Raw genomic sequence first — 23,765 nt, 5'->3', positions numbered from 1 at the left:
TCACGTGTAAACGTGGTGTGGCCCAATTACACACGTGCCCCGCTCCCACATCGGGCGTTTGTGCAGCACGGGCCACGAGTGTGTATTAACGGCATACTTGGCACGCCTATCGTTCTATAGTGCGTCGTCCCCGGTTCTGTTGGAGGTTCTTTGTCCGGCGGTCCGTAACGGGTTAATAATCCTGTCCCACTCCCTCCTGTCCCTCTTTGTCTTGGATGTGCATGAATAATTAATTCCAAACTCCCACTCCTGTCAGGGATTTGTATGTTTGTATGGGATTCAGAAATGCTGCAGCATTCTTCTCGTCCGATGAGCTTACACTCGCATTCTCATTTATATTCTTATTAACTGCTTTGTGATGGCATCGGCTCGCAGCTTATTACTTATTCCCCTCTCTGCCTGTCCTCCTTTACATTCTGTATCTCACCTGCCTTCTGACCTCACTTGAGCCCCCTCTCCATACTATCTGCCCCGAGCTCTCAAACCCTTCCTGTCTCCTTCTTGCCATCATCCAAATGTTGCCACGCTGTCGCCCTCCGTGCCGCTGGCAGAAGCGCCCGGGAGCCGCGTTCAAACACACTTAGGAAGGAAGGAAATGTGAGAAAGACGGAAAGACAGAGAATTAAGCGAGGGAGCGGAGGGAGCGAGGGACGGACGCTGGGAAAAGACGTGTAAACATCCCAGCGGTCGTTACTTAGTGTGGCGTTGCTTGCGGCTTGTGAGTCTCCGGTCCTGGCACCCCTGGCAGACGCGGTGCCAATCACCCTCGCCGTTTACACCTACAGCTGGGAACTCCTAATAATGAAGTGAATTCTTTAACATACGCAGAGCCTGCTACCCTACCCTGACCCCCTCAAAAAAACCATAGAGATGTTTGCCTTTCCTACCCCCCCCCAGACAGTCGCTGGCCCGAGCCGGCAGTCTGGGCAGCTCTGATGGGCAGGTTAAGCCTCCTGCCCCCTCTCCCCCCTCTTCCTCCCCTGTGCTGCTGTCAGCTTTGGGGCTGGTAATGGAGGGGTGTGGAGAGGGACAGGCTAAGGGGTGTGGAGAGGGACGGGTGGGTGTTTGGGGGAGAGGCACGAGCAGGGTGGGGTGAGAGCCCGGAGCAGCTGCCTCTCAGCCGGCCAGGAGACGTCCCCGGTGTCTATGGATGTCTTCCCCTGGCTGTGACTCTCTTTGTGTTCCTTTCTATGTTGTGGGTTCTATGTTTTCGGCTGCTGTCCGGTCCTCCGGGTCCCGCGTCTCTCGCTGCCTCTCTCGCTGCGTCTCTTAATGTTTTGTTTCAGGTTGCCCGTTTGTCATGTTTATTTGCGACTGTCTCTTTGTGTTTAGCTTGCAGTCTTCACTCTTTTGCCATGCATGTGGCAGATCTGTCACGGGGACAGCTGCGCTCTGTGGTTGAGCTCAGGGACGATCGCTTTGTGTCTGACCGCGTCCCCCTGTGTCCTCTCCCCTCTGTCCCCTAGGCCTCCCGTCTCTCCCTGCCCCACTTTGGGAAGACTGTGAAAGTTTGTGGGGTGTAATTCCAAGGGGGGGGGCTATTAGGTGTTATGAGGATGGACATGCCCGGCATGCAGAGTGGGGTGTGTGGCCCTCGGGGGCCCAGCTGGTGCTGGGAAAAGCCGGTGGGAGTTGATTGCAGCTCTCCGGAGCCATGTTGCATTTGGCTGGCAAGATCCAGGAGCAGCGAAAATGGTGAATCAGCCTTCCCGGGACGGAGCCGGAGTCCCCGCTGGGGTAGAACACAAGGGGTAAGATGTGTGCCGCATTAACCCCTTCATAGCAGAGTACAGTGCCGCTGCACAAATCTGTTTACACTTTTCAAATACTTGACTCGAACTACGCAGACAATGTCTGGCTAAATATATGTCTTTATATATATATCCGTGCAGAGACATTTATAGTATGCCGCCGAGTGCCGAGCTACTTATAGATCATCTCCGAGCAATGCCAAGCATGCCGTCTATGTATATGCCTTAAACCCTGCGCGGGGCGCTCCCCGGACGGATATATATCACAGGGGTATGAAGCCAGTGCTGGAGGGAATGTTAGTTGTGACGTGCGCGTTATTCTGGTTATTATAGCGGGGTTTTGCCTGTTCTTGGATGTTTGTTTGAGGCAGATTATAAACTTCCGTCGGCTGGATATTGGTGTTCTGATAGGACTTCCGTCGGGTTTATTGTTTCAGATTATTTTATGACTGTGTTATGTGGGATAACTATGTGAATATAGGAAGCACTTGGATTTTGTTTCTGTCCTCACTATGCGTGATCTCCGTTTGCCGGTAAAATGTATACCTGAGCCGTGTTTTGTTCTTGACTGCTTCGTATTATTCTTGCCTGTTGGACTTCTTTATTATATGTTTTTGCACATGCAAATACTACTACCGCGACTCCCACCACCCCCAGCCGCTATCTCTCCGTCGCCTGCCATCTCTCCGTGGCCTGCCATCTATCACAGGTTCCAGGTGTTGTCTGCTGCGTGCTTTCTCTATAAAGCCGAAATCTTATTGTCCGCTGGCGAGCAGGACCCCGCTCTACCTAATGTATCGGTTCATCTATTCTCGTTTCGTCGGACTCTTTGAATGTACGGACTGTAGGAAGCGCGATATAAATAATAATCTGATTTGGTTGACTTGTGGTGAGACGCGTTGATCTCTAGGAGTATCGGTTGACGAGACTGTCGGGGCGGAAAAGCCTTAACAAGGATATAATCGCCTCCATCATAATGCAACAGACGCGTGACGCGTAGGACCTGTCAGATACCACATAACGATAAAACGGGAGCCTCGGCTTAGCAGAAGACGACTAGAAACAAAATATCTGTTCCCGGTGTGTTTCTAGCCCACCGTGTGCCATATCCACCTTACAACCCGTTGAGCCGGTCAGGATGAGGAGCCGGTCAGGATGAGGGGCTGCTGATCTTGCTTGTTTATTCAGTAGGCGAATCATATCTAGGAATAAATTTGCCTTATTTGTTTTATTATTTTTGTGGCTTTTTTCCTTTAAGGGAGCCGTTTGCTGTCCTCTGCAGAGATTTTCTGATGAGGCTGCTGGATCGCATCCATCCCAGCATCCTGCTGACCTCACCAAATGAACTTGGTCAGTCAGCAGAGCCAGCGTGGTGAGAATGTCGCCTGGCACAGGCTGCTCTCTGTCCTCCCCTCATCTGTAGTTTGAGTACGACGTCCATCAGGCCCAAACGTTTGTCTCAAGGTGGTCGGGTGGCGTAACCCGTGAAATTCCGCACGCCGCGGCTTGTGTGCAGATGATCTCTTACCGGGCGCTAGAAGGATGGTCCACACATTGCAAAGGAATGCCGCTCGCTCCTCACGCACACAAAGTGTTCTGTAACGGAATCACGAGAACCAAAGGAAAGAACAGGACTGGCTCTGTAACCCATTAACAGTACTTTATTGTCAGAGGAGTTACAGATGTATCTGAGGTCAGATCTGCAACTTCAAGCATTCACTAACATTGTGTACCTTGAGGTGCTCGAGTAATGTACATACGGGAGATCGTTCTAGATCTGATCCAGAACAAAAAGGTACTATGTAGCCACTCGACATCTCTGTTCAGCTGGTTGACGCGTGGTTTAAGCATGTGCCTTCGCCGTGGAAAGGGTGGGGATGCCTGCAAGTTCATAGATGTTGCGTGGTGTCTTCTGTCACCGAAGTTGCTTCCTCATTCCATCTCATTGCACTTTTGACACCGACTTCTGAGGTTTGAAGTAAGAGCGAGACTGAGAACAAAAAGTGAAAACGCATCCAGGCGTGAGGTTCTTCATCCAAGGCACAGTAGGAACTTGGTCACGCTCTTGGTGTCCATGAGCATCCTCTTCTCTGGAAATTGGACCTGCTTTGGTAATAATATTGATGTAATGTCAATTACTTTACAGACATAGTAGTAGATAAATGGAACGGTCTGCCTGCATAAGTGGTAGAGGATGATAGCAAGATGATTTTAACATGCATGTAGTAAAGGTATCTAAGACAGGCCATAGGAAGGTTAGAGTCTTCGCAGCAGGGGCGGAATGGTTCCTTTCTGCCCTTAAATCCAATGTTTCCATTAAAACTCCCCGAAGAGAATGCGGCAGACGGAGCAGCAGATACGAGCAACCCCTTTCCAGCGGCGGGAAGTCCTCTTCGTTGCTCTTCTTGTTGTCTCCGGCCGTACAGCTGGTTTGGCTCCTGCAAAGTCCCCGGATGGTTCTGTTGGAGAGTGGGGAGAACATCCCTGACCTGCCAAGATCTGACAGCGTTATGTAGGAAGCCTCTATAAAAGTAGAAGCTGGCTTCTCGACAACTCCAAAGCCTTTGAGAAGACACGTGTGTGTGGAACACGTCACCCCCAACTGCAGAACTAAGCGTGTCTGGCATACATGCGCACGTTCTGTTGTCAGTAGGGCTCCAAGGTGTTTCACCTGAATTTAACCCATGGTAAAATAAAATGTGAATAAGGTTTCTTTATCACGTGTAGAGGGGACGTTCTACAATGTATTGCGTGATCGGGTTTAGAGAAGCCGTGCGCAGAGCGTGAAGACCTAGTGATTGGGGATGAGGATAAGAGAGACCCGGGCCGAGATCATATAGCGTGTGACGTAAAGGTGATGAGCGCGAGATGAGTGGGCATGGAATGGACAGGAGAGAAGGGCTGCGTGTGGAAGAAAGACACAAAAGGAGGGCCATTAAAGGGAGGGGGTCCGGCGGAGGTGGGGAATGTTTTAATCACCGCGTTAGCTGTCACATAATAACGCCATTTAAGCAAAGAGCCGCTTTCATCACACACAAGGTTTGAGTTATTTTGGTGAGGAGTCAGAACTTTCATCGCCTTCCGTTAGATGCGGTGCCGTCGCGTGGCTCTCTGGTCAGTGCCATCCTTAGTAAATAGGCCAATGTCTCCTAAAGCACGGCGGTCCGCGTAGGGAGTGCGGGGGCCGCTGTCACGTCTGAGCTCCTCTAATCTCTCGCCGCTGTCTGCTTTCACTTCCAACGCATCCTCTCATGCGCTGATTCCGTGCTGATCCTAATCATTTAATCTTTCTATGAATTTCTGAGCCTGTCGTTCCCGTGGTGACCCAGACAGCAGAGGATTCTGGGAAACGGCGTCCGCAGCTCAGTTCCCCGTTCTCAGTGGAACTGATTTTGTGTTAGAGAAAATTTGTGGCAAAATTATAGGGCAGACAAATAAAATAATACTTTTATACAGCGGTGGCCGAGGGATCCGAAGGGATCCGAGGGATCTTCTATAAAGCTCGGTCTCGTCGCGTCACTAAATGAAGCGTAACAGCGATGCCTTTATGTGTAATTTCTATTATTTGTACTCCCCAAACCCGGGAAAGGGTCTGTTCCTCCATTAACAGGCTGACTGATACAAGGTACACGATGTAGGGGACCTGAGACCGGTCCCCGCGTTACGTACAGACGCGCCGTGTGACGTTGTGACGGTTACCTGGGTAGCCTGGCCGGGTGTATGAGCTCTGGGACTGTAGTCTGATCCCGTTGTCTTTATTTTGTGTGAAAACTAGAATGTACGGTAAACATCCGTCCCCAGAGTGTAATAGTGACTTGCGTGTCGTGTGAGGTAATCGTGCTCGGGGTATAATCATATATGACATCATGGTTTTCAGACTCGTCCTGCCTTCCTTGCATGTCTGGAAGCTGTCTGTGCCAGGCGGGCATTGTTCCTCCGGTCCTCCCTCATCCTCCGCCACCTCCCATGTGGATCAGCTGTTTGTGGAATTGACTCATTTCCAGGATGTCTCTGTCTGTCACGGCTCCCCATGCGCTGCCTCCCCAACCGCTGTCCCCGGTGTGATAGTTAATGTTCAGAGCGCGAGATGCCACGATATGCGTTAATTCGCTTTATTCAAAGAAGCCGTCCATTACTCTATATCTTGTCTGTTTAAGTAGAGGCTTGAGGCGTGATGCTCTGCAGGTAGTGCGGTGCTCTGCTAGCTATTGAAGGGTCCTACTCCCTATAATATTTAATGCTCTGGTCGGGGGACACGGTATGATGTGATCTTTGCATGTCTGTTTTGCCCGTGTAAATACTACTCCATGATTGATCACATGCCTGCGTCAGGCTGATGTATAGCTGATGGTAAATACCCCTGAGGATAGTGCGATACCCCCCGCGGTACCTATTTCTGTCGTTACGGTTACCGGAAAGCTGTGTGCGTGGTTAGCAGTACGCGTGTTTGGTGGTTTGATGAGTATTTGATTCAGTGGCTGCGTCTGCTTGCTTTGTATGCCGGTTGACGTGCCGCCATAGACACCTCCGCGTTACCTCTTTATTTAACCTTTTCTCTCCCTCTTTACAGACCCCCTTGGCCCAACGAGATGGGGGCTGCCACGGTAACTCCCCACCCCAGGACGAGTCCTTCACGTGGGTGGGACCCAAGACATTGGTCATCCGAAAGAACCGCCAAGGCTTTGGGTTCACACTCCGCCATTTTATTGTGTACCCGCCAGAGTCTGCTGTGCATTCCTCGAGCCAGGTATTCAAATAATAAACATTCTATAGACTGAAATGTCTTCTGCCCCAACCCTGCACGCCCCAGGGGTCGGTTCTTCTCCCACCCCAGCGAGTGATCTGCTTTCCAAACCTAGAACGTCTCGGTTATTTCTTACACCCCAAAGCCGTTGAATAGAATGATGGCGCCTTCAGAACTATAGTAGTCCTAGTAGGTCGGAGTATGTGAGCGCCACGCTTCCAAAATGTCAGATTTTATGGTTCTTCCTCAATTAAATCAACCTGTATTTTGAGAAACGTAGCGCTTTATCTACTCTCAAGCCGGTGTCGTCTGTCCTCGCTTTAAGCAGCAGACAGGGCTGAAGGAAAGAGCCTGCGCGTCCCCTGGGTGGAAGCAGGAGGGGGCTTTGTGTTATGAATGATGTCACCCTTATTACAATGGAAATGGGGAGGGCGGCATTTTGCTCATACATGGAGTGAGTGCAGAGCCGAGTGTGGAGGGGTCAGTAGGAAGGGGGGGGTAGTGAATGGAGACAGAGACCATTATGTGTTGGGGCAGAGAGTTCAGTGTCTGCGCACGAGAGAGAGAGAGAGAGAGAGAGAGGGAGAGACTCTCTATGACGATATAAAGTGTTTTATATAGGAGGCAGGAGGTGTAGAATATGGGCAGTAACAGAAAAAACACCCATAAAAAAAATTAGGTGAATTAGTAAAGCGTTAATTAATGGCGCTCACATCCTTACAGTCCTTATACTGGGTTGTAATCAACCTGTTTTTAAGCAGGGAAGACTCCGTACCACAGGTTAATGAGCATTGAGCGCAGTCTTTGTCTTCCAGGCGCTACATCTGCGGGAATTATATCGGCGCGTGGGGTTTTTAGATGTCTTTAGTAATAAATAATAATAATAAATACATTAAGTATTTACGGCTCCCTTGAAAATAATAATAAAGGAATTGAGGAGCGTGAGTATTTTCAGGAATGCGTTTAAAGGATTGAATGTATAGAATAATAAATTGCGTTGTCGGATCCAGGCAGTAACGTCGCTCTGTGTTTCTCTGCAGGAGGAGAACGGCGCTGCAGGTATGTGGCCCGAAATACATGGTTGGGGGTTTTGAGGGGCTGTGTTTTCGGGGCCATGCGTTAAGTATTCACGTGATTTATTGATTGTGTGGCCAGAAATATACGATTTGATGGCAGATAGGAACCATTTGGCCCATGTTATCTGCCTATTTTTTTCCCCTTCCTGTAAAAACTTTACTCTTTGGACTTCTTTGGACGTCTTAGATTCAGGATAGCCCTATAAGCGTGATTGTCTGTCACTTCTCTCACTGACTAGTTCTACTGAGCATGTGCGAGATGTGTACCGACGAATGCTTCCTGCTTCAGTAGCGGCAGCTGGGGGCGGAGTTACAGAGACAGACATTTTATTTCTCCATTAACTCCAGTAACTAAACAATTCCTGCCCCCGATCTGCATGAAATTAAATTAAATTAATGAAATTAAATCAGAAACCTTGCACGTTTTCTCTCCTGATGATGTGCGTTTAGAAATGTTTTCACCCCCACCCTTACCTTCTTTAAATCATCCCTTAGATTACAACCCTTTGGATCTCACTGACTTTGTGTTTTGTAGAGTTCTCCTCTGGAGCAAACCGTCTGGAACCCATGGACACCATCTTTGTGAAGCACGTGAAAGAGGGGGGACCAGCCCAAAAGGCCGGGCTCTGCACAGGTACGTTTAAATTAGGATAGATGTGGTCTCATCAGCTCATCCGGTGCGTCAAAGAGTTGAAATGTTCAAACAGTCGGAAACTCCAGGTTTAACAAATGCGCCTCGGTGATATCTTTAGCACCAGCATCTCCATGACGTATGACTTCCAGTCTGTTATGTGTTGGCCCCCTAGAACGTGTCACAAACTTCAAAGGATTCTAAGGTTGGCGACAGGACAGAGTAAAAGTCCATTAATGTGCCCAGGGCCGGGGGGCCGTTATGAGGCAGACCACCTGGCGAGAGAGAGATCTTCTAACACGTGAAATGTTTCTAGTAAGAGTTGTAAGGGAACCTTGAACCTTTAAGATCAGTTTTATTTATTTATCTTGCAGGTGATCGCCTGGTGAAAGTGAATGGTGAAAGCATCATCGGCAAAACATACTCACAGGTTATCGCTCTGATACAAAACAGGTGTGATGCGGGGCTGGGGTAAAAGAGCTGGCCTAGAGCATTATATTAGATACCCAGGTGTGCTGAGTTCAGTGACGTACCTGACCCCATCTTTGGTTTTTCCCTAATGCAGTAACGATGCCTTGGAACTCTCTATCATGCCCCGGGATGAAGATATCTTACAGCTGGTGAGTAGCAGACACCGATATCGTAGATCTTTTTGCTGCTGACTCCAAAAGCTTTTTTTACGTTTGTTTGAGACAAGGTTGAGTTCCAGAAGGTCCCACCACCTGTTTGTGGGAAGATTACAGTCTAGATATATGGATACATAGATCACTGCTTAAATCACTGGTGTATTTAACTTTTTATTGGTGCCCATCGCTATATTTAGTGCTTCTCTTCTCCTCTCCAGGCCTACTCTCAAGATGCGTATCTGAAAGGGAATGAGCCATATAGAGGAGGAGCACAAAGCATTCCCGAACCCCCTCCTGTTTTCTACCCGCTGCGGGGTCAGACGCCAGAACATGTTCCCACGTATCCAACAAGCTCTAGATTCCACCGTTCCAGCTGTGATGATGCCACAACCGTTAGGAGCCCAATGCATAGGGATATGCCAAGGAGCAGCCCTACCCATCATGATAACTACGCCCTGTGTACTCCTCACAGCCTGCCGCCTCCAAGACCTTATGTAGGATCACCAGCATCGTCGGACAGGTTCAGAGGTCCTGGACCCCCAGGCATGTCCAATCATGGCTGGGCACCCCGCCATATTCCTGAGCCACTTGGCAAAGTTTCTCCTGACCCATGGGAGCTGGTGGCCAATCCTCGTTGGGTCAGTCAATGGGAACGACATCAGGCTTTGTGCAGCTGGATGTCCCAGCAAACCCCTCGCAGGGGGGTGGCCGCCCTACCCCCACGAAGACGCAGTGCTTCTCAAGACCGGTTAGGCGAAGTCACCTCTCATAGCATCTGGTCTCATAGCGTTTCCCAGGACACACTTCACAAGCCCATCAGTAATGAGTCCTGGGGTCATCGAGCACAGTCTGACAACTACCTAGCTCAATATGGATGTTCAGCAGACAGACTGGACCTTACTGGTCTTATCTCCCCCCCATACGAGCGGCCTATGTGGACTGCAGACCGCCTCGCTCGGACAGCTCCTCCACTACCCCGTATTCCTCCAAGCCAGCCTGTAGCACCTACCCCACGGGAAGCTGTGAAACCCCCGCCACTGCAGCCCAGCTCTGGAGACTCTGGATACATCGGATACCGGAGTTATAGTCCTTCTTTTCAACGGAGAACAGAACTACTCAATGCCTTCTCTTTTCGGGAAACTGGTTTTAGTGGGCTTCCAACTTTTAGGACTGCGCAGTATCCCAGTTCCCCACCTTCCCCTCCTGTAAAGAATGAGCCATCGGTAAGTGCCAGCTCCACGGACGAGAGCTGTATGACAGAGGAAAGGCGAGAGGAGGTGGTCCTCAGACAGAAACCCCCAACAGGTCGCAAAGTGCTACCTGTGCAACGGCAAGTGAACGTACTTTTTCCAGAGGAGGGAAAGGACATGGAGTATCCGGCTTCTGCTGTTAGTGAGGAGACCTCTAGAGAGCGACCGTTGCAGAGGGTACCCCCACTACCCTGTTCTGAAGAGCCCCTGGCGTCCATCCCTTTCATAGGTAAGACTCAAACCCACGATAAATATAGACAGTGCTGTGGATACAACTGGTACGAGAACATATGTGGCAGCAAGAGCCCCCGTACCCATTGCAAAATTCACTTTATTGTGGATATTAAAATAAATAAAGGTTCCGGGCACTCAAGGGTTCCAGCTCAGGCAGATTTATTAAAGGAAGACAGAAACAACGTTTCGACCTCACAATGAGGTCTTTATCGTGGGTATTGTCAGGAATAATGCAATACGCAGCTACCCTCTCTCTGACAAATCTATCGGCTCCATCAGCCTCCTGTCTTAGCTTCATCCCTAATATGTTTAGTCCAAAGCCTCCTTTGCCATGTATGTATATTTGTGTTCACACAGGTACCGTAACGGTATTGCCAGTCCTCGCATAATGCCGGCTCCCTGCTTTACCCACCTGCCTGCCTACACAATTATACGCCTGCACTCCCCGACTCCTCCTCACGCGCTTGCGTCTTTTATTTCATTTTCAGATGAGCCAACAAGTCCAAGCATCGACTTACGAGCCAAACACATCCCTGCCTCTTGTGTTGTGTCCAGCGCCATAAACTCCGCGCCTCCCATTTCTGACGCTCCTTCTTCCCCAACGTTCAACTTTTCCATGAGCCGCCATTATTCTCAGGACTGCAGTAAGTGATTTCCCGTGACGGAGCCGCTTCATTCAGCAGATTCCTGTCCGCCGTCCCTTGCATTCACTTCTTGCCTTTCCTGTTATTTTAACTCCCCGCTGTCTGGATGTCCTTTTTTACTCACTGCATATAGTGGTTAACAGGGAAGCCCCAAAATATTATCCATTTTCTCTTTAGTTTAGCAAAAAAAATAGTCTAGTCTGTACATCGTGTTTTCAGGCAGCTGCACATTAGCCATGTTTGTGCTCGCTGTGTATCTTAGCCAAATCTGCCAGACGGGCAATAGAATGGCTCAGTCTTAATCATTCACTGGACACCATGACCAATGAAAATCTTTGGAGGAATGAAATTCACCAAAAATATCACATGACCGACAATGACGGTAGCTTCCAGGTGTGCAGAGGAATGAGATGGGAGAAAACACTTTTCTGCCTACATTTCTATATTACTACATGAATTTCTATATATTTTATGCTCGGTGAGGATTTGTTTTCTCTTTTCTGGAGGGTATCTTGTGTGCTACCCCTGGTATTGTAGCGTCCGTCCACCTCCTCTTTCTTTGCCTCCCCATTCAGTCATTCTGTATCATTTTTCCTATTTTACGTCATTCTGTATAATTTTTTCTATTTTACGTCATTCTGTATCATTTTTCCTTTTTTCAGTCATTCTGTATCATTTTTCCTATTTTACGTCATTCTGTATCATTTTTCCTATTTTACGTCATTCTGTATCGCATTCTTTTTTCGTTCTCTTTATTTCTTTCTTCTTATGCTTACTCTTCTTGTCCATTTTACTGATTTTGTACTTTTTGTTTTTGGCCTTTCGTGATCGTTATCCCATGATTGTTGTTTTGTGTTTTTTTTGTCCCCAATCTACCATTCTGCACAACCCTGCCTTTTTTTCCTTCCCATGTCCTCTTGTTCTCCTCCATCTACCGCTACACTCTGTATCTCAGTCTCCTTCCCTGTCTCTCACTCCCCTATCGTTCACTCAGGCAGTATTAAATCCAGTCGACGCTCGTCGTATCTCCTCGCGATCACAACCGAGCGCTCCAAATCTTGTGACGATGGACTCAACACCTTCCGAGATGAAGGGAGAATTCAGAGGTGAGAGCTCAGAGGGCCGAATGAGGTTAATGTGAAAGGACATTTTTAGGATAGGTAGTAGAGGGGGCATCCGTGCCTATGGGCTAAAGTAAGGACACTGGGTTTTAAAAGGTTTACTTTTCCTTTTGCAGGAGGCCCGTAGGCCGTGTTCCGAGCTTGAGGATTTTACGCAGCTTCTTCACAGATGGGGTGAGAATACAGAACACTGTGTCTTGCATGCGCATGTATGCAGGTATTCATGTACGCATATTGCTTGCACATTTTTATGTAGAAACAGGCAATCTGATTGCAGATAGGATGCATTTTTGGCTTATCACCCCAAAAGGACCTTCAGTATATATGAGTCTGCGGTGTAGATCAAAGTATTCTCGTGACTTCTTTTGTTTCACGTTTTTTCCCCCCATTAAAATGGTCTAAATTTTTCCCTATTAAAGGGGTGGGAACGTTGCAGGGGGCTTGGAGCACAGGCACTGATATTTGCTTAACACTTAAAGGAATTTAAAGGGAAACAACAAAGTAACCCATGTTTTTACTTAAAGAATAAAAGACCGAGACATATGTAGCATATTGACGGGAGAAAAAAGCCTTTTGTGGATGAATATGTGGAATAACTGTTGGGATTCTTCAGCCCCCGGACAGCAAACACCCCCACAGGGGCCGAGACTTTGCTCTTTAGCTCTTAGAAGGCCCTCTGCCTGATGGCTACAGAAATGCACGACATTTCGCAAACTTACAAAAAAAAACCAAATGTAACCAAATTCTTCCCCGTGGTGCCCAGCTGGTGCATCAAAGCTTAATTATTGCGCAATAACTGTACGGGCTGATTCTTGTAGCCACATTTTGGGCGTTTTAGTAGCAAACTAACATAGTTGGCTACTTCTAGTCCCTTTAAACACAAAAGATGAAAGTCAATCAATGCATCGACTATTCCGCAGCTATTTCATTATAAATGCCTGCCATTCTTGGGCTCTCATTAGAAGTAAGAGCTCAGAATGCGTAGGGGAGTAGAGTATATCCCTGGCTGAGAACGACCTAGATTTAGACTTAAATGAGCCCATTAGTTGGCATCTAGGATTCATGGCTTTCATTAAAATATTCCAGGTTACTGTCCTCCAAAGAAAGCTGGGATACCCCTTCCAGGGTTTGTGTGTCTCGCTGATACACAAATGTTCGCTCGTATAAATGCGGATTGTTACCTATACATTTAGTTACTGATAGTTACCTATTTATTGCTGGGTATATATATGTTGGTATTTACCCATCTATTATTCCTAATAATTTGACTATTTGTTCCTCTCCAGTCCTTGGATAGTTTGGTAGCGTCTGAGGACGGCCGGTCGAAGCATCACTCTGCTTCAGAGCTGTCGGACGCGGAGTGCAGCGATGTTCGCCGGGACGGCTGGCTGCTGTATAAACAGATACTGACTAACAAAGGAAAGGTATGACTGGGAATGAAAGCAGAGGCTTCCTTCCAGGAGTGAGAGGGGCGCGGGAATTAGCCGGGTACTTTCTGTGCCGCTTTGCAAAGATAATCTCTGTTGCTCGTGGCCCGAATTGGTCCTTTTTGGTGGACGCTCCTTTGCCAGGATTACGCAGGGTGAGATCGCTCTGTCACCTTCATTAAGGAAGAAAAGGTAGACTTTCGGCAAGTCCGTTGATGTCTGCATTTGTGTCGTTAAGGGCGCTCTTTCACATGCCTCTGTCTGTTTCCTCAGAAGGTTGGTGGTGGTCTCCGGCAATGGAAGCGCGTGTTTGCCATCCTGCGCCCTCACCTGCTCTTTTTGCACAAGGAACGCCCTGAGTCACGGGGTCAAGGGCCAGGTGAGGAGGAGCAGCCAATCAGCATCCTCGGAAGCCTGGTGGACATCTCTTACAGCGAGACCAAGAAGAAACATGTCTTCCGGCTGATGACTCCTGACTTCTGTGAATATCTCTTTCAGGCCGAAGATCGAGATGACATGTTGGGCTGGGTCAAAGCTATCCGGGAGAACAGCAGGATGGAGGGGGAGGTAAGGAGTCTGAAGCTCGAGATTAAAGCGGGCACCTCTCCTACAATTATTATACCGTGTATGCTTCTGTAAATGGCTTCTGTAAATGGCGCAGAACGTAAATGCTGTATGGGAAGTATGTTAGATATATTTAACAAAAGAAAGCAAACAATAGCAGGTTAGCAAATGGTCGCTTCCATGGCCGCAGCACATATGAGATATAAAATAATATAAAGCAGTGCATATCGAAATGAGGACAACACAATAGGCAAAAAGGCAGAGCATCCAGGAATCTTCTTCGTCCGCCCCTTGATAGGATCTCGCGAATATTGTCACAAAAATAAAATGATGGCTGCTTCATAATTTAAATGATTTTTCCCTCTAGGACCCCAGCTTTGCCAGCCAAGCTTTAATTAATAAGAAACTTAATGAATATCGCAAAGTAAGGTAAGAAACGTATAAAGGGCTCCAAAATAGTCACTCCTCACCGGTAGAACCCAGTTAGATGTCTAACGTTCACATTGTCTTGCAGCATTTCTGGGGCCAAACCTGAGACCTCTCCTAAGGTGTCCCGGAGCTTGGGGATCCGGCCAGATCTCTTGTGGGCATCTGGTGTTCCTCGTTCTCCAAAGCAAGATGGTGCCAGTAAAGGTATGATCGGTGGAGGCGCTGATCCTCAATACCTTTCCTTGTGTAATGGTTATTTTCATCTAATCTCATAAATGTAACCTTTTTTTTAATTTTTTATTGTAGAAGAAGTACCCCCCTCCAGTACCTTCCCTTGGGGAATAAACCTTATGAAAAAGAACAAGAAATGTGCCCCGAGGGCATTTGGGGTGAGACTGGAGGATTGTCAGCCAGGGACGGAGAATATGGTAAGAGGTTCTGCCCCCTCGTCTTTTTTTAATCTAATATATATATATTTGTTTTATTAATCATAGTTCTGAGAAATGGGGTCCATGTCTTTGATCAAAGCTTTCTTAGTGTCGTGCATAGTTGGACTAAACTTTTTAACTTTTAAAATGAGGGCAAAGGCCACAGCACAGTCCTGTATGGGTTAACAGCTAATTGATTTTATATATATATATATATATATATATATATATATGAATCTCCAAAACGGCAGCTCTTGTTGGGTGTTCCCGGACTGCAGTGGTCGGTATCAAAAGAAGGAAAAGCTGTGGACCGGCGACATGGTGGCCAAATCCAACAGACAGGCTGCTGGAGCTCAAATAGCTGATAAAGTGAACGCTGGTTCTGATAGAAAGGTGTGAGAACACGCAGAGCATCGCAGTTTGTTGTGTATGGGGCTGCGTAGCCGCAGACCAGTCAGGGTGCCCATGCTGACCCCTGTCCACTGCCGAAAGCGGCTACAATGGGCACGTGAGCGATGGAAGAAATAACATCACGTGGATGGCCGGGTGCGTCGCTTGCCTGGAGGACACGTGGATGCACTATGAGAAGAAGGCAAGCCGGAGGAGGCGGTGTGATGCTTTGGGCTGTGTTTAGCTGGGATACCTTGGGTCCTGCCATTCATGTGGATGTTACTGTGACATGTACCACCTACCCAAGGGTTGTTGCAGACCACGTACACCCTTTCATGGACACGGTATTCCCCGATGGCATTGGCCTCTTTCAGCAGGAAAATGTGCCTACACAATATGAGGCAGAAGATCATACTGCTATGGTTGATGTTTATGTGTGTGTATATATATATATATATTCTTGGAACATTTGTCTTATTTTTTCACCCCTTTTTTGTGGTGGTCTGTTTTACAAAGCAATGTCCTCGCAGTGTTGTGTGCTCAATACATCTGACTATCGATCTCTCCTGCAGAGAGTCCCTCTGATTGTCGAGTTGTGCTGCACTCTGGTGGAACAGAAAGGTCTGGAATATATGGGGATATACCGCGTTCCGGGAAACAACGCCGTGGTGAGCAGCCTCCAGGACCAGCTGAACAAGGGTCTGAGTGAAACCAACATACAGGATCAGGTGAGACGCTCGCCTCGCATGCAGCCCAAGCTGCAGCCAACGCTAATTAATATTAACGAAGCAGCCTCTTTAATGCTTTAATAACTTATTTGTACTTATATTATTCTGCCACAAACATGCTATTTCCCAGCATTCACCTGGCATCTCTGCTTGGGTGTTTTTGTACAATGAACATGTTTTATAAGGCATGTGTGATTTGCCGGGGAACATGTTACACAAATCTGTCCCGACACTCAGGTGGGTAGCCCATTCTGGTGTCACGCAGTGAAGTGACGACCTCTTATCAGGAGACCTACAATATCCCCGTTGGTGATGGAGGCGTCATTATCTCTCCCAACGCTTCTATTAGGTGGTCTGGTTGGTGGGAGTTTTTCCCCCAGATCGTTTTACGGGGCTTTGTGGACTTAAAAGGAGCCATTTTACTTACAAAATGTAAATTTACATTAGAAACACATTTCTCCTGTTTCAGTTATTGTGACATTTTGAGCTGTAGAACACGATGATACTCATACCCTGCAAACCCCATAGAAAAGAGGGCCATCCGGGGAGGACAGTAGGACTTGGGTCCCATAGAGAGACATTAAGGAGTTCTCCATAATGCACATGACTGTCGGGAATATCGTCTAGAGCAGCGTTTGTCTTTGTGTTGGGTTCGTGGACGTTAATATTAATTGGTAGGAATGCGGGAAGTTAAATAGTTGCATAGATCGTTCCCTCTTCTAAATATCATAAATATATATATATTCCTTTATTTTCAGAGATGGCAGGATCTCAATGTGATCAGCAGCTTGCTAAAGTCCTTCTTCCGAAAACTGCCTGAACCCCTCTTCACTGACGGTGAGTACTCTCCCCATTCCATCGAACCGAGTCCGAGAGACAGAAAGTCTGTTAAAGTAAGGAGGCGTTAGTGGAGTCGTCGTGGAGGAAAAGGGAGTTGAACGATCTTGCGTGTGAGGTAGAAAGTAGTTATCTGTACGTAATGTGGAAGAACAGGCGTTTGGAGTATGTGCCAGGGACTCACCGATAAAGAGAACGCAAAGTGGTGGAGAGGAGGGAGTGGACTCTTATTAATTGATTGGAGATACAGTGACGTTTTTTGATGAGCTGGTGAGAAGAGGTTGATTTTTGATATATAGGGGGGTATCCAACAAATTGCACTCTGGCTGCTGGTGCGACAGATAATGTTTTACTCATCCAAGGCTTAAAAGACAGAGAATTACTGCGGACCGTAGAAGCTGAAGTTCAGAAGTAGTTGATGAGGAGTCACAGTCACAATGTTCAGCAGCTCGCTTTGGGAGAAGAGTCTGATAAGAGTTGTAGTTGAAATACACCAAATTCTTTGCCCACAACCCCAAAGTGATTAGTTTGTGCTGCGCATGAATGACGTTTTGAATAATGAACAAGCGAGGAATGTGTTTGCCTGCTGTGCATTATGGATCAGTGATGAATACATGACATGGGGACATTTGATTTACATTATCAGCCCTATAATTTCATATGATAAGGGACATGGAGGCCTTCAGTCTGAATGAAGTCCAGATCTTAGACTCGTATGAATGAAAGTGATGTGCAGGATTGGGGAACGTGAATATGCTTCTCTCTGTGAATAGAGACAATGTAGGGGCCTCCTGGTTTACTGTTTCTCCATCGTGCTATATTTATTAACGGGGGTGGGCAAAAAGTTAGAACTATGCGGTCTTTTGTTTAGAATATGCCATCTGTCTCTGTTTCAGATAAGTACAATGACTTCATTGAGGCGAATCGTTTGGAAGACTCTAGAGAGAGGTTGAAAACGCTGCGGAAACTGGTATTGAAAATGTTCCTATACGTCCATCGGCAGCCCGTTAATCCCAGATAATCCCATCTTGAAATTCCTGCCCTTCCGCGCTGCGTTGGCTTCCGCTTCTACGTTAGATCCTCGGTTCTCTGGCGTCACGCAGCCGAACCTTGCCTCGGTCCCCGCATTATAATCCGTATGCGCCGGGGCTGGCGATATCCTACCTGTCAGTATATTTCAGATTAAAACACATTTGGAAGACCGCGTATAGATTGTGCCCCATCCAGCCCTGCCCAAAACTTCTTAAAAAAACCTAAAAGCAGCACCGGAGGGACATCATGTAAATCCTGTGTGTGGAGCTGCAAGTAAAACGCACACAGTTTCAGGTAGTGGCCAAAAATGTTTAAATTGGGCATTTTCCTCCCCGTTTCCACAATAGAAATATCGCATACGACAGACTTTTTAATATATATATATAGTGGTTTTTGGAGGGGCAGCAGCCTGTATGGAGGGCCGCTACTAGCGTTAACATCTAACCTTATACCATACAAAGACCGTTCCTCCCTCCATCTCTCCTTCTGTCTGGGGGGTCCTCTGATGTAGAGCAGATATCCCGGATAGACAAATACCGACCCCTGAATGTTGCTGAGCAAATCCCATCCAGTCCTGTAAGCGTTTCCCGCTGTTCAAGAAAAAGTATTATAATATAATAATATTCCACGGTACTTTCCTTTGAATTTCTTTGCTCGGCTCTGTTATTCCAGCTGCCAATGGAGGGATTATTATAGAATTAGCCATAAATGCAAATAGATGTCGACAAGAAAGCATAGTAAAGTTACATTAATATTATTTACACAAACCCAAAAAATCTTCTGTCTTCCAGATTCGGGAGCTCCCCTCTTATTACTACGAGACCCTCCGTTTTCTGGTTCGCCACCTGAAGACAATCGCAGACCATTCTGAAAAGAACAAGGTAGGGCCGCCACTTTTTGGGTGAATGGTTGCAATTTTTACCATGGATGTGAATTTTCAGGGCCCTATTGATACACAGCAGGGCTTTCATATTGATCGATTAGAGTGGTTTGATGCCTTGTCTTCGTCTTTTTAATCTGGGATCAATGTTTTTAGATGGAGCCTCGCAATTTAGCCTTGGTGTTTGGTCCCACGCTGGTGCGCACGTCTGAGGATAACATGACAGACATGGTGACGCATATGCCGGACCGCTACAAGATCGTGGAGACGCTTATCCAACACGTGAGTTCAGTATATGCTAACAGAATGATCTGTACAGAATTGATACAATTCTCTTTCCATACTGTGGACAGGGGGCCTCTGGGTAATGTAGTTTATTGAGGGGTGATTGTATTGGGGTGCCTGCGAACACACACACACACACACCGACACTCTCGTACATGGACTGACTCACATACCTGTACACTGAGGAATCCGCACTCGCGTCATACACATCATCGCACACGCAGGCAAACTGTATACGTTTAGACACTGACACCTGTGTACATACATGCACAATGACACATATATATTACAGAACTCTTGCCCCTCTCTCGTGATACTTCATACATGTAGTATGACGACTTATCCAATTACATATTCTGGCTTAAGCCTAGGCTGTTGAGCGATGGGTGATCGGTCTCCCCAATGCACCGCTTCCTTTAGGTGAAGAATTAACATCATAGACAGAGAGGTAGAATGGATTCTTGATGTTGGTGCATGGATGTTAAATGGTTAGAAAAGTTAATGAGGTTCCTTTGGCTAAAATAGTGATCACAATAATCAGGGAGGACTAACGCAAGCAGTACAGGAATGTGTGTCGGTGCGTCGAGCACACAGACGTCGTCGTATCAGACCTCGTTACGATGGACATCCTCAGTGATCAGATCTCTGTCTATCCTTTTTTCAGGCTGATTGGTTCTTTAGTGACGAGCAGGAAAAGACGGAAAAGGTGAGTGCGGCAGCAGAAGGCTGTAAGGAATTGATGGATATATATATATATATAAATCTATCCATCTATCTATCTATCTATCTATCTATCTATCTATCTATCTATCTATCTATCTATCTATCTATATTCTCTAAAGCTCTAATGGTGAAATTCAAGGTGTATCCAAGTTGGTAGTCAGGACGTTGAAGTAATACAGACTTTTATGATCTCCTTGCATGAGGACTGTGGTAAGGTCCCTGAACCAAATGTAACCTGCTGTACGATTCTCTGCGTTATAAGACGGGAAGATCCCCTGACTGCAGAACCAAAGCTCAGGGTCGCAGGTTCAGCGCTTCATCCTTCCAAGGTGGATAAATGAGTCTCATCACTTGTGTAAAAATCGCATCTATTATTCAGCTGCCGGTTCGATGAACTCCGAGAGCCGGTGCAGAAACTGTATGAGCGTCACTGGAAGAAAGGCGCTATATAATTACTAGTTATGTTATATTATCGATGTCGTGGGACGTTTCTGCTCTCTGTCTTCTATCTGCTCACAAACTCTGACCTGTTTTAGACTCCAGTGGATGAATCCGATTCCCAGTCGGTGCCAAACATTGAACATCTCCTGCCGAATATCGGACGGACGGCAGGGACTGGGGACACCTCGGGTAAGAATCAGTGCCGATGCCGTAGAATATTCTGGTATAATGAACTCTTTGTGAAACCACAGGAATAATTTTATGTGTGAATTGCATTTCATCAGCTCATTGTTTCTTAGTGAATGCCACTTTACATGTTTATAAACATCCAAAACATTGACCATTACCCAGGGAGAAGCTCCTTGCATGGCTCTGCTCAGTGCTGCAAGTATCGCGTAACGTGGCCTCCAGTAGTGAATGAGTTGTCATCCAGCTGAGGTTTTCACTTGGAAATGCCCTTGTATAGTAGTAGATACAGAGTCTCCACCCATCCTAGCATGTTCTGACCTGAAGTAATTCCCAGCCTTTCTTCCTTTCCTCCTTCTCCTGGCATCTGCTCTTCCTCCTCTCTCTCTTCTCTCAGCGGACCTTCTGCAGCCGTGATCGGGTATGGTTTGGTTTCTACCGCTTCTCCCTCTCTAATCTTTAGGTGGTTGTAAGAGAGATGGCAAATTGTTCCTTCCCACTGTGGCCTAGCGGATGTAGTTTGGGGGCAATAAACAACGGCTAGGTGTGGGTTGGTGGGGCTGGAGTCTTCACAGAGCATCTCACTACAGCAAGGGCTCTGGAGCCATGGTGCCACTTTGTGGGGCATAAACAATGGCATTGTTGTGTTACATATAGCCCTTCTATATGGAACAAATACGAGTGAAGAATAGGAAAACCTGGTGTTTACGGCGAGTGTCCTCTTCTGGGAGACAATAAATGCTGAGGTTTAGAAACGTGGGAGGTAATGGCAGAGGTCACGGGATGAGGATCGAGGCTTAGCTCCTGCATTCATCTCTCTTACTACCACTTATCACGCGGGTGTTGTAACACATCTTGTTAGTGTAATTGTTTTGCACTACGTCACAGTGTTGCTCTTTGTCTTTGCTGCTCTCACACTCTCGTGGCACAGTGAGATGTACGTAGGCTTCTGCCTAGTTTGAAACACATTCTTGTACCGTCCATCGTGCTCCGATGTACTCTTCCCCTGTCTCCCCATTACCCATTTTATCCGGTACTTCTCTTCTATGTTTGTTAGAGTCTCGCCAGTAAAAATAAGAGCCTTTTCTCAGCTCGAGGAGCCTGCAGTGTGTCTGTGATCTCCGTGTCTGCTTACCTGTGCGGCCGAAGCCGCGTCGTGACATCTATGTGTTTATAAAAGCTTTCAATAATCCCCATACCAATGTTAACTCTTCGAGTGTTTGAAGCTGACACTTGTGTTGTGTCTGTGAAGTATTGTGTATCACACGTCTTCTGTGTTGTGAAATCCAGCTGAAGACTGAAGTGGCGGTATTCTGGGGCGTAGGTAGGGGTGAGATAGGGGGGAGCTGAAGTCAGGGCTGGCCGGTTTGCAAACCTTCCAGCTGCTGTTGAACCACAGCTTTCCTAACCCTCCGACTATAAACCAACAGCAACTGGAACGCCGTCAAACATTACCCCAGAGGTGCTCCAGAAGCTGCTCCACTGGGGTGAATCGGAGGGCTGGGATAGGAGGCATGTAACAAACCCAAACACCTTACCGTGTGCTGTGCTTGCTTTTCAGATTCCACCAACAGTGACTCTGCCAAAGCGAGGGTGAGTATGATATAATACTACGGGTCTGGGTTTGGAAAATCTTCATGGTATGGACAGGATTGGGACACCAAGTTTATGTGTTGAAATCGTTTTGTTTCAGGCTTCTCGGAAGGAGTTGTATGCCCGCGATATTCTGTCTATACCGTTCATCTCTGCCGTCAATCGAAAACGCAGGAAGAGGAGAGACGAGAAACGCTTTGGAAGCAGCACAGAGGAGGACGACTCCGAGCAGGAGGCGGCACGCGTGGGTCAGGCCAAGGAAGAAACCGAGATCGTAGAGGGAAAGACAGAAGCAGAAGATTCCAAAGCACTGGTATGCTCAGAGACTCCGGAAGATCACCGGCCTACTGAGGAGAAGACTACAGAGGAGGAGAAACGTGTTGAGAACCAATGGCAGCCTCCTGGAGACGATCGGATACCGGCTGATGCCCGCTCCATCGTCTCTGGTTATTCCACTCTCTCTACGTTGTGCTCAGAGCCCGTCTCCAGTGTTCGCGGTGGGGATGAGGCTGATGATGAGCGCAGCGAGTTTAGCCACATGGAAACCGACACAGAGATGGGGGGAGCGAGAGAACCTGAAGAACGACCCCGCTCCCAGGACTCGTTCACCTCACAGAGGCTCATACCCGGAGACACATTGGCTCGGAGGAGACTGGTCAAGGGGAAATTGGACATCACCACGGAAACGGGGCAAGCTCCCTCTCGAGCTCCGCAGCGAACAAGGCCAGCAGCAGACGACCTGTGCATGGCAGCTTTGAGGAAGCCTGGCTCTCCAGAAACTAGGAGGAGGAAGAGTGCTTGGAGAAGACACACGGTGGTTCTTCCAGGTCAGCTGACAGACTTTAACTTTAATGACTGGAAAGAGCCGGTCCCTGGAGCCTCAGCTGCTCCAGAGCCGGGAGCTCGATTGAGTGGTGGAGCCTGGGCAGAGGGGAGAGATTCTGGACTAAGCAGCCTTGAGTCCCAGAAAGCCAAAACCACAGCGTCCCAGGACCCAGTGCCCAATAAAGGGGCCAAGTCCCAGAATCCCTCTGTTCAGCCTGGCCTTCGACATTATCTGTAACCTCGATAAGGGAATATGGAATCTGCCCCATCCGCTTTATGTGGTGACGCCACGGCTCCTTGTCTCACAGCAACAGAGCAAAAATCTCTTTTTAAGAATCCTTTCTACTAAACCCCAGCAGGATGCCGATCTGAGAGGTGTTTTTTGTGCAGGGTTGGGCAGCTGCGGCAATTTGGCTGGCTGTGGATGATGGGGATTCATAGTGTGAGAAGAGCTTCATGGCTGTTGGTGTCCAACCCTGGCTCATGCCTACCTGGTGCCACCATATCGTAAGAGTTCCCGCTGCAAACGTAACGACTGCCCCAATACAGGTGCCGGAACTTTCACCCTTTGGAACAATGGTTTATAGCACAGCAGCATTAACCATAAACGATCGTATCGCTGTGTATGCCGCAGCCCGTCAGCTTGGTATCTCCCGCGCAGGTACACGGTAATGTCACCGCCGCGAGGTGCAACCCATCGGAGTGTTTGTATCACGGCGTAAACTTGTTTTTACTCTGCATAGCAATTTGTTATTGACAATGGAGATCTCACAGGGCTTGATCGCAGTGCTCGGTGCCTTATTGCATTAGGTTTACAGGTTTTAGTTCTTTCAATGCTTATAGCGATATAGGATATAATCTCCCGCAGATCAAAGCACTGTTACCCCCTTCTCCGGTGACACGATGAGTATTATGTGCTG

The 23,765-nt window shown here is 47.6% G+C and overlaps 1 protein-coding gene across 3 annotated transcripts; it reads left to right on the top strand.

Annotated features, from left to right (window-relative positions):
* The first annotated feature begins 1,292 nt into the window (after positions 1-1,292).
* On the top strand, positions 1,293-23,122 carry ARHGAP23 (Rho GTPase activating protein 23). Of its 3 annotated transcripts, none has more exons than XM_053453866.1 (24): positions 1,293-1,751; positions 6,322-6,498; positions 7,536-7,554; positions 8,107-8,205; positions 8,577-8,655; positions 8,768-8,822; positions 9,047-10,307; positions 10,801-10,956; positions 11,951-12,062; positions 12,194-12,251; positions 13,364-13,501; positions 13,778-14,071; positions 14,436-14,497; positions 14,583-14,701; positions 14,804-14,925; positions 15,888-16,043; positions 16,802-16,880; positions 17,777-17,850; positions 18,704-18,793; positions 18,949-19,074; positions 19,742-19,783; positions 20,337-20,430; positions 21,989-22,020; positions 22,121-23,122. In XM_053453866.1, exons 1-24 carry the CDS (start codon positions 1,551-1,553, stop codon positions 23,081-23,083), a joined length of 4,608 nt encoding a protein of 1,535 aa, XP_053309841.1. In that variant the 5' UTR covers positions 1,293-1,550; the 3' UTR covers positions 23,084-23,122. The 3 variants fall into 3 exon arrangements, with proteins under 3 accessions (XP_053309841.1, XP_053309840.1, XP_053309839.1); XM_053453865.1 differs by having other exon boundaries at positions 11,912-12,062; positions 13,781-14,071; XM_053453864.1 differs by having other exon boundaries at positions 11,912-12,062.
* The last annotated feature ends 643 nt before the right edge of the window (positions 23,123-23,765 follow it).

This window comes from Spea bombifrons, chromosome 13 (assembly GCF_027358695.1).
Source record: "Spea bombifrons isolate aSpeBom1 chromosome 13, aSpeBom1.2.pri, whole genome shotgun sequence".
In the NCBI taxonomy this organism is placed as follows: domain Eukaryota; kingdom Metazoa; phylum Chordata; class Amphibia; order Anura; family Pelobatidae; genus Spea; species Spea bombifrons.
Note: the sequence above shows the minus strand (reverse complement) of the source record. Positions and strands in the feature narration are given on the sequence as shown.

Bases quoted from the DNA above. Each gene is read 5' to 3' on its own strand.
- ARHGAP23 (XM_053453864.1), top strand. From the start codon at position 1,551: ATGAGGATGGACATGCCCGGCATGCAGAGTGGGGTGTGTGGCCCTCGG. The intron at 8,206-8,576 runs GTACGTTTAAAT...TTTATCTTGCAG, and splicing joins AAAGGCCGGGCTCTGCACAG to GTGATCGCCTGGTGAAAGTG. The intron at 8,656-8,767 runs GTGTGATGCGGG...TCCCTAATGCAG, and splicing joins ATCGCTCTGATACAAAACAG to TAACGATGCCTTGGAACTCT.